Source organism: Notamacropus eugenii, chromosome 5 (assembly GCF_028372415.1).
Source record: "Notamacropus eugenii isolate mMacEug1 chromosome 5, mMacEug1.pri_v2, whole genome shotgun sequence".
NCBI classification, from domain to species: domain Eukaryota; kingdom Metazoa; phylum Chordata; class Mammalia; order Diprotodontia; family Macropodidae; genus Notamacropus; species Notamacropus eugenii.
In genome coordinates, this window is record NC_092876.1 from 338,659,454 (window position 1) to 338,669,500 (window position 10,047).

The 10,047-nt window shown below is 41.3% G+C and overlaps 1 protein-coding gene across 1 annotated transcript in view; it reads left to right on the top strand.

Annotated features, from left to right (window-relative positions):
- Positions 1-9,171, top strand: part of ITGB5 (integrin subunit beta 5) — a 207,611-nt gene extending 198,440 nt beyond the window's left edge. The window contains exons 13-15 of the mRNA XM_072616713.1: positions 4,108-4,227; positions 6,834-7,000; positions 8,359-9,171. Of these exons, the coding sequence (XP_072472814.1) occupies positions 4,108-4,227; positions 6,834-7,000; positions 8,359-8,454 (383 nt within the window). The 3' untranslated portion in view covers positions 8,455-9,171. The remainder of the gene's footprint in view (positions 1-4,107; positions 4,228-6,833; positions 7,001-8,358) is intronic.
- Positions 9,172-10,047: the final 876 nt, after the last annotated feature.

The window sequence follows — 10,047 nt, forward strand, 5'->3', positions numbered from 1 at the left end:
GAAAGAGAAGCCATAAGAGACTTATTAAAGTTGAACTGTTTACATTCCTACATCGAAAATGTTATTTGTAATTCATGAGACATTTTTCAGGTCTTAGTGTAGAGGGAATATATGTATGTAGGTGTGTATGGGTATGTATGGGTATTCATGTATGTGTATATTATATATGTGTAGGTATGTGTATGTACATGTGTATATGTATATATGTATATGTGTTTATTATATATATATATATATACATACATAGACAGATGCAAATGATGAGCTGAATATGAAGGGAGAATACCTAAAAAAATACAATTTATTATTGAATGGAATGTACTAGGAGTAAGAGAAAGGAAAAAGTAAAATGTAGCAAATTTCTCACATAAAAGAGGGAAGAAAGAGCTTCTACAATGGAGAGGAAGGTGGGGGAGATGAAAGGAGATAATTGAGCCTTACTCTCATGGAATTTGGCTTAAGGAGGGAAAAACACACTCAATTGGATATGGAAATCTATTTTACCAGGCAGGAAGGCAAGGGAAAGGGGATAGGAGAGGGAAGATAATAGAAGGGACAGCAAATTGGGGAGAGGGATAATTAGAAGAAACACTATTGTGGGAGGACAGGTCAAGGGAGAGAATGGAATAAATGAAGGGCAGGATGGGACAGAGGGAAATGTGGTTAATCTTTTACAACATAAATATTATGGAGGAGCTTTACATTGTTACACATGAATGACCTATATTGAATTGTTTGTTTTCTCAATGAGGGTAGATGGGGAGGGAGGGAGAGAATATGGAACTCAAAGCTTTAATAATGAATATTTAAAATTGTTTTAGCATGCAACGGGAAATTAAGCTATACAGGCAATGGAGTATAGAAATCTATTTTGCCTACAGGAAAATAGAGGGGAAGAGGGATGGAAGAAGAGTGGGTAATAGAAGGGAGGACAGACTGGAGGAAGGGGTGGATGGGATGCATGCTGTCCTGGGATGGGGGGTGGGGAGAGATGGGGAGAAAATTTTGAATTCAAATTCTTGTGGAAGTGAATATTAAGAATTGAAAAATAAACAAATTATATATTTAAAAAAAGAAAGAAAATTAAATCAAGAATTGAGAATACAGAACTTGAATAACTACACTATTTTGTGACTTCAAGAAGCATTAGCGATTTTTTCAACGTAAGTAAGATTTCTCACCACTGATGGTTACACTACAGCCCTTAATAGATGGCATGGGTGATAAATCAGTCAAATCAACAGGTGATTATAAACCTTCACTTTGGGCCAGACATTGGACTAGGTGCCAGTGAGAGAAATATTTAACCCAGTTAATTAGGCTGATCTTTGGAGAATGCACACAGTCCACAACTTTTCCACTGACATACTTTCAGAAACCCAGCATTACCTCAGACATCAAAATTGGGGTACAGCATCCTAATGGAACTTAAGCAGCACAGTAGATAAATTGCTAGACTTGGGAGTAAGGAAGCACTGAGTTCAAATTCTCCTACAGACACTTTAAAGCCATGTATGTCCTTTAATGTCTTTCAGACTCAATTTCCTCTTCTGAAAATGGAGACAGTAGTAGAACCCACTTCACAGAGTTGTCAAGATCAAATGAGAACATATGTGCAAAATGCTTAGCAAAAGTGCTATATAATTGTTAGCTATTATTTTTATTGTAAATAAATAAATATAGAATATTCCCAAAGTCTTAAAACAGTTTTAAGCTATCATAGGTCATAAAAAAAAAAATCTCTTCTTGTTTTAAGCTATTAAAGGTTATAAAAATATCTTCTTAATATAAGCTATTACAGCACTGGTGGTTTTGGAATACCTTATATATTTTATAGGGCACCGAGAGATTGTCCTAGCCATATACATTAGAAACACAATGTGGATGAAAAGTATGGATTGCTCCTATTGTACAGTCTGATGGGCAGTCCATTGAGTTAATCTCTCAGTGTAGAGCCTGGATAGGGCATGACAGACAGTAAACAGAAGCCAGAATTGATTAAGAGGATGTGAAAGGTCCAGATTGCATTTGAGAAACTGCCTGGCTCTTTGAGTCATCTAGAGTTACTCACTGCTACCAAAGCCGCTATTTTTAAATTCTCTTTGATGGTAGGTGGCTGCAAATTTCAGAATCTCATGCTCTCAAGAAGTTGCAGATGAAGTAGAGGACAATAGGAAGGGACATGAGAGATGCAAATAGGTTGCATGTAGTTTATTACCAGGAATGACTGCGTGTAAGAAATCTAAAAGACATCAGGAAAGGCACTTGTGACTGGAAGAGGGAGCAGAAAGGAGGGTTAGCCATATGCAAGGAGTCATTTTCTTTTGAAAAATTGGTGGAATTGGACTAGCTATTTTCCAAACTGTGGTAATCTTTCCATGACTCATGAACTGTTTCTCTCAGACTGTGCCTGAAGTTTGTGGTGGTTTACACTGCTGTTCTCCTGAGTCTTTGAAAAGTATCGGTTGCTTTCTTAAGAAGACACTTGCCCAATTCACTGTGCCTTCTCCTCCTCCTTCTTCTTCTTCTCCTTCTTCTTTGTTTTCATCTTCATGATACAGATGTACACAGCTTCAATCACAAAAGTTTGGGTACTGGGACAGACTTTTTTTTTAAGTAAAATGACCTTTTTTTTGTTTTTAATATAAGCTGAAATGGTCCAGGCCTTCTACTTTGACAGCCAACTAATCTATCTGGCCCCAAATCCAAGGTTCTCTAAACAATGAGGCAAGAACTGAGAAGCATTTCATATTAACAGTACTCCTTTCAACAAGTTTTTTTTTTTTGTTTTTTTTTGCTAATTTTCCCTTTTTTTTTTTTTTTTTTAGTCTATTTAAAGTCGTAGCCTCTAACTTCCTATCTGCTACCTTCATTTTCACCTCTCACTTCCCCTGGTTCCTTCCCCTCCTGAAAATAAATGTTCCAACAATTTCCTAGTTCAGTCGTGGAATGCAATAGTGAAGTTCTGATAACATACCCGTAGGTCAGCAGTTAAGTAAGAGGCGGGAGAGGAGGAGGGGGAGCTTTCCAGACATAGACCAGACTAATCTTTTTATCCTCACTCCCTGAAAAACTCGCTACTAAGGAGAAAGGAAGGTCGTGCATCTCAGCTTAGCCACTCAGCTGGAATGACCTAAATAGTAGCCACTGAAGCATTCAGCAGCCAACATCCTGACATGTGTCTTTTGAGGTTAGCAGCTGGGGTCAGTATGTGTCCCTGCTTCGTTGATATTAAGGGAAAAAAAACCAAAACAACATTGTAATGCCTCCATGTTCCCAAGGGCAGATCTTATCCAGCAGTCAGTTATGTAGAGATGACTATCCCGTGGTTCAGTCAGCCTTGGAACTCAAAAGGGACTTTAAAGGTCACCTTGTCTGACTCCTTCATTTTATAGATGAGAAACTTGGTCCCAAATAGGCAGAGGAACTTATTTAGGGTCACAAACTAGTTAAACCAGGACTAGAAGCAGAACCCAAGTTTCTTGGGTTCCATTTTAACTTGTCTTCTAGTAACCACACTCTTCATACTTAAGGTTTTTCTCTTGCAAGAGGCCCATTCCTTCAGGTCAGAAGTGGATGAAGTATATTAACAGACTGCTTTTCCTCAATAGCATATTTACTGAGGATTCCAAAGTAGTTTCCTCTTCCCTTTTGGTTACCATCTGCCCTCCTCCCCCACCCTCTTTGAGCGTTAATCGTTTCTTCTGTATCAATATCACCAACAAACTTCTTAGATGCTTGAAGGTTACCTAATTTGTTCCATGTGTCCCCACAGGAAGCCCGTGACATGGAAAGGAATTCATAGTCCCCAGAGGGATGAGAAATCCAGAGCTTTGGCCAAGCTTTGGATGATAGAGACCAAAAATAATCTTTTCAGGACCCAGCCTCCCCCTTCTCTTCCTCTTCCTCCTTCTCCTCCCCCATCTCTGCTCCTCCTGCCACTCCCCCAGCTGTCTGTCTCCATCTCCAGGATGGAGTGCAAATGTTACAGTGTTCAGGTTAGCCAGATACCTCCCTGCTGCTCTGCCAGGCTGAGCCTTGTGAGTGCTAGCATGGCAAAGAAATATTTTTCTCTCTCCTTCTCTTAACTTTTTGGCTTTCTTCCAGCAAAAGATGACCAGGAAGCTGTCCTGTGTTTCTACAAAACTGCCAAGGACTGTGTCATGATGTTTACTTACTCTGAGCTACCCAGTGGCAAGTCCAAGCTCATGGTCCTCAAGGAGCCAGGTGGGTAGGTCTCTTCAGATTGGGTGAGTTCACTGGTCTCATCCTGCAATGTAGAAAGGCCACAGGTGTCCCACTAAGAGTCTGACTGCTTACAGAGCAGTCTCAGAATCAGAATCTAAAGCACCAAAGGGTTGACCTCAAGGGACATGAAACAATAAACAGTTGGGATCTCACCCAACAAACAAACTTTAGTCCACTCTGTACTAGCTCTGCTTCCTTCCTACCTTTTCTCTTTGGGCCCACCCACCCTGAGTGCTTGACACGAGGCAAAAAAGAACCTGAAGAAAAAGAAGAATGAGGCTGCTGTCCATCACACAACCAAAGCAGGGAGGGGGCTAGGCTGTCATTGAACATCACTGATTGGCCATCCCTGGGATATAGAGAGTTCACTCCTAAATGGAGATTCCAAGGAAGGGGTATGGACTCTTAACTGTTAAAAAGAAATGTTATTGATACCTTTGGGTTGTTGGTGCTTTGAAGTTGTGGTTGTTGGAGAAGCAGCATGGTATAGTAGATACAGAACTGGCCTTAGAGTCAGGAAGGACCAGACACTACCTGCTGCACATCTTGGCTGAGTGTTCCTGGACATGTCACCTGGACATATTCTCCGCACCCTAAGCAGCTTTCTAAGAGAAGCTGTGGATGTCTATATTGGGTTTTTTCATATGGGAGTTTCCTATACTAATGAAATCACAAGCACCTGTTTACCTCCATTCCCTACTAATTCCCCTTCTCACTGCTAGAGATTTATAAAATAGAAGGAAAAAAAAGAAAAGAAGTTCAGTAAAATTAACTCACACATCAAAAAAAGTCTTGATAATGTCACACACACACACACACACACACGCACACACACAGAGCCACAGTCTCCCACCTCTGCCAAGAAGTAGGAGAGATGCCTGGAGATATAGTCCCTTTCCTTAGAGAAGCTCCCAGTCTGATGAAAGTAACGATATTAAAAATCAACCTCTCCGGCAAAAATATATCAATAAGTCACTTATTGAATAAATTTAGGTTTCTATGTTGTATTTAGCCAGGGTAGGCCATGGAGCAATTGGGACAGTCTGAGCTGATGGGGGCATCCTGATAGAGAAATATTTTCTGACTTAATTGCACTTTCCATCCCAGGCTGGATTCCAAAATGGTGAGTTTGGATAAGTATTCTTGCACAAAACCTCCCACAGTGTTGGTCACTCTCTGGGCACCTCCATAGAGTAAGTTTGGTGCAAATCACCATATTTGCGCTTCTCTTAGGTTTAGTTAAATAACAGACTGTTGTGTCTGAGGAATTCTGATTTTCAGCACTGTCCCTCTTGAACTTGAACTTGTGGACTTCGTCCAGTGGCAAGAGGATTTGGGCCTTTGGAGGATGCAGGGAGAGCATTGCAAAATGACTGCAGCTAATCTGTGACGTGGAAACTTCTCTTAATCTAGGCTAAGGCACACAGTACACTCTCTTGTGCAGAAGGAGCTGAAGAAGACAGCCTTAGTCCTCAGTCCTTCGTGAGAGTCCATGGCAGGGAAGTGCCAACTATGCTTTCCAGGACTTCCCTTCTATGCCTTTGAAAGTTGAGCAGGTTTATAATTCCAAGAGCAGCTTTGAAAACTATAGGTTGATTTTATTGTATACTTTGAAGGAAAGCAACTTATGTATTAAGAGACCTGTAATTCTATGCTCAATCTTATTCTGTCCCACTTTGTTTATGCCAATGACCTTTCTATTTGGCATTTGATAAGTTAAGAGTGAAGATTAAAATCAATAAAAAAGAAAATTAATTTTTAAAATTAATTAAATAAAGAGCAAATGAATAATTCCAGAAGACTGATGATGAAACATACAACCCATCTTGGGATGGGGAGGTGAAGAATTTGAGATGCAGAGTGGGAAATGAATGTGTGGGAATTCGCAGGAATTTGTTTTGCTTGACTGCATGGTATTTACAAGGGTTTTATTTTTAGTTTTTTGGTTTGGGGAGGTGGGAGGAAAAGAAAATGCTTATCAATTTTGAAAAAGAAAGAGGAAAGTTTAATAATTTTAGTCTAGCCAGCAAGTTCCCAAGGCCCTCATCTTTGAATCTAGCAAATGATGGCTGCCCCCTTGACCCAAGGCATGGCAAAAGTGGTTGCATAGACTTGCCAGTCGACATAGTCTGTCCTTCAGACATGTTTAGGTTGGGCAGATTTGAGCCGTGTGGATATGAACAAAGACAAGCTAGACAAAACTCCAGTCCACCAAGGCTTTGATTTCTGGTCTCAGCTTTACCAAAGACTTTCTACATGACGTTGGGAAAGTCCCTTTCATTTGTGTTAATGTGTGTATCTTGGTTTGTATGCAAAGGCTGTTAGGAGCAGAAGGTACTCTGTCAGCCAGACACCCCACTTTTCACTATATTACTCATTGGCTCCCAAAGCCCTAGGTTAGCAGCATGATCAGAACATCCCTGAATCAATCCCATTGTTTTGAAGAGCTCCTGTCCTCAACTGTTCTCTTGGTGGGGCAGAGTTATTTCTTTCTCACCATGGTCCAGAGGATGAGACTGAAGCCCAAGGAGAGGAAACTCTCCCCCACTTTCCCTCACCACAACCCCCATTCTGCTTCTCTCCAGAATGTGGTTCTGCACCTAGTGCTATGACAATCCTGTTGGCTGTGGTGGGCAGCATTCTTCTTGTTGGCATCGCCCTCCTTGCCATTTGGAAGCTGCTTGTCACCATCCATGACCGAAGAGAGTTTGCAAAGTTTCAGAGTGAACGTTCCAGAGCGAGATACGAAATGGTAAATTGGGAATTCAGGGCTGGGGGGGTGGGGACAGACACCTCTGGTCTGAGACAGAAAACAATCCAAAGTTGATGACCACACAGAGAGCACAGAGAAAGCTGACACTAAGCTGATATTATGGAGCATCTGGTCAAGACACAGCAAATGCTGACTGAAGACCTGCTGTCATGGGCTGCTAGATAGTATAATGGGTGAAGCCCTACATTTGACAAGTAGATACACTCAGCTTAAATCTTGCCTTCACTGTCTACTTAGCTGTATAACCCTGGGCAAGTCACATAACTTCTCTCAACCTCAGTTTTCCTCATCTGAAAAATGAGGATAATATTAACTCACAGGCTTGTGAGGATCAGATGAAATTTTATAGTTCAGAAACTGTTTAAATGATGGGAGTGAGGTTGGTAGCAAGGGAACAAGATCACCAAATTGTGGGTAAAGCACTGATTATCCGCCTGGCCTTTTACCTAAATGTAGGATGCTGCAATAAGTGAGGCCCCTGTGGCATGTAAAGTGATGGGAAAGTTGGGTTCAAGTCCAACATCCCCCACTTAGCTGTGTGACCTTTGCAAGTCATTTAATGCCTCTCAGACTCAGTTTCCTTGTCTTTAAAAGGGGGGTCATGATGGCACTTAATGCTTTTTGCACACCTTAAAAGTGCTATATAAATGTTAGCTATTATTACCTTTGCTATCTTTTTTTTTAGAGGGGGGAAGGTAAGGCTATTGGGGTTGAATGACTTGCCCAAGGTCACACAGCTAATAAGTGTCAAGTTTCTAAGGGCCAGATTTGAACTTGGTTCCTTCTGACTCCAGGGTCAGTGCTGTATTTACTGCATCACCTAGCTGCCCCTATATCTTACTGAGTTCTGATTGTTTTATGTGTGTTTATCATTTCTGATGGTGGTATAGTGGATAGAATACTAACCTTGGAGCCAAGAGAACCTGAGTTCAAGTCCCCCACCTCTGACAAATCTGTGTGACCCTTGGCAAGTTCCTTAAATTCTCAGTGTTCCAAGCATCTCTCTCAGACTCTAAATTTCAAAACAGGTGTTGACCTTCATTGATAGAGGGAGTTTTTTCAACAGGGACTTCCCAAAAGCAGTGAAATCACAGATCTGGTCCCTATTCTAATCCTTAAAAACTATCTCCCTCCTCCACCTCTTGGAAGGTAGGGGCCAGATCCAGTACTGATCATATAGTATTAATTAAATAATTTAATTTATTGTTCATTAAATTATTTAAGTAATTGTTGACTGGATTATTACAATAAATAGCCCTCCTCAATGGGATCTTATTAAAGGTTTATATTCAGATGAATTTCCTTAATGCTTGTCCTTTTCATATTCATTTGTCTAGGCTTCCAACCCTCTCTATAGAAAGCCAATATCTACCCACACTGTGGATTTCACCTTTAACAAGCTCAACAAATCCTACAATGGTACTGTGGACTGATGTCATTCTTCTGAAGAGGGATTGGGGGGACTTATTTTTTTTTGGAAAAAATTTCCAAGACTGGAATGCCGTAGACAAGTGCTTGACTGTATTACTGCTCCCTGAGTAGAAAATGATGAACAATCCTTTAAAGTGGGCTTGGACAAGAAGCCTTTTGTCTAGGTAGGAGGGGGTGCCTCGTTATGGCGTCCTTTGTACATGCTGGAGTCCGGCCAGACTTGCCACCTACCTACCTGGGCCTAGAAGAGGTATGTGAAGGGGGGAGGAGGGGAAGAGAAGGGATGGAGGATGCTGGAGGGTCTTGGCACCTCCTTGCTTTTTCCAGTTTGCTAAGTGACCCGAACTTTAGAAAGAATCATCTGACTTGAAGGAAGGCTACCCTGATACCTTCCAGGGCAGAAGGGAAGGTTGTTTGGAACCAGCTGTGTGTGAGTATAACCACCAATGGAGTCAAGAAGTCTGGATGTCTTAGAGTTGGTCGTTTTTATATTAAAAAAAAAAATTCTTGAGCATTTATGGTTTTGCCCTGATGACTCCTCCCTCCCTGTTGGCTGTGCAGCAATCCTGTTGGTAAAAAATGCTTTGATACTTGGCTTCTGTAAGGGAGTAGAAATCAAATACTCAAATCCTCCTTCTCCCCTTCCATGTTTGATACTTTGGTGATGAAAAGGAGGGAAATATCTCCAGGGATTAAATATTAAAACCAAAAAGAAATTAGATTTGTGTGCCATTTTCTGAGATGGAATTGAAAGTAGCGAGAGGTTGTAATGAGGGTTAAGGCCTTGATGGAGTCTCTGCTGAGTCTAACATGATCTGTTCTGATATGCCAAGTCGAGTCCTGGCATCCATGCTCTTTTTGTGTGGGTGGGGTCTGAACAAAGGTTTCAAGGAAAATAGAAATCGCATGGTTGCCAACATCTTCTGCCTTTCGCCTGCTGCTCACTCCTTTTCCAGGTCTAAGTGCAGTTACCTTTTTAAACACTTTTTCCTGGATGCTTTATTTTCTCCCTTCTTCCCTCCCTTCCTCACTCACCTGGGCATCACCAAGACCTATAAGTCCTTTCATATTGGTGTCCCCTTAAAAGCACAGAATGCCAGAGCTGGAAAGGACCGAAGAGATCATCTACATGTTGCCTCCACCCCTAACCCCATTGGAATGATAAGGTCTTTGAAGGTAGAAACTGTTTCTTGTTTTGTCTTTGTACCCCCAGCACCAAGCATTGTGTACTAGGGGTGGGGAACCTGCGGCCTCGAGGCCACATTTGGTCTCATAGGTCCTCAGGTGCAGCCGTTTGACTGAACCCAAACTTCACTCTTTAAAATCTTTATAAGGGATTTGTTCTGTGGAGTTTGAATTCAGTCAAAGGGCTGCACTTGAGGACCTAGAGGGCCACATGTGACCTCAAGGCCGCAAGTTCCCCACCTCTGGTATAGACCCTTAACAAATGCTAGTTGATTGATTGATCTAATACAAGGGTTTGGGAGAGGGAAGGAAAGGTGATTCCAGGAACTTGGATGGGAAGAAAATGCATTTTTATTTTCACTAATGTCCCACTGAAATTTAGCATTTCCTTTAATCAAAATATTGAAGAG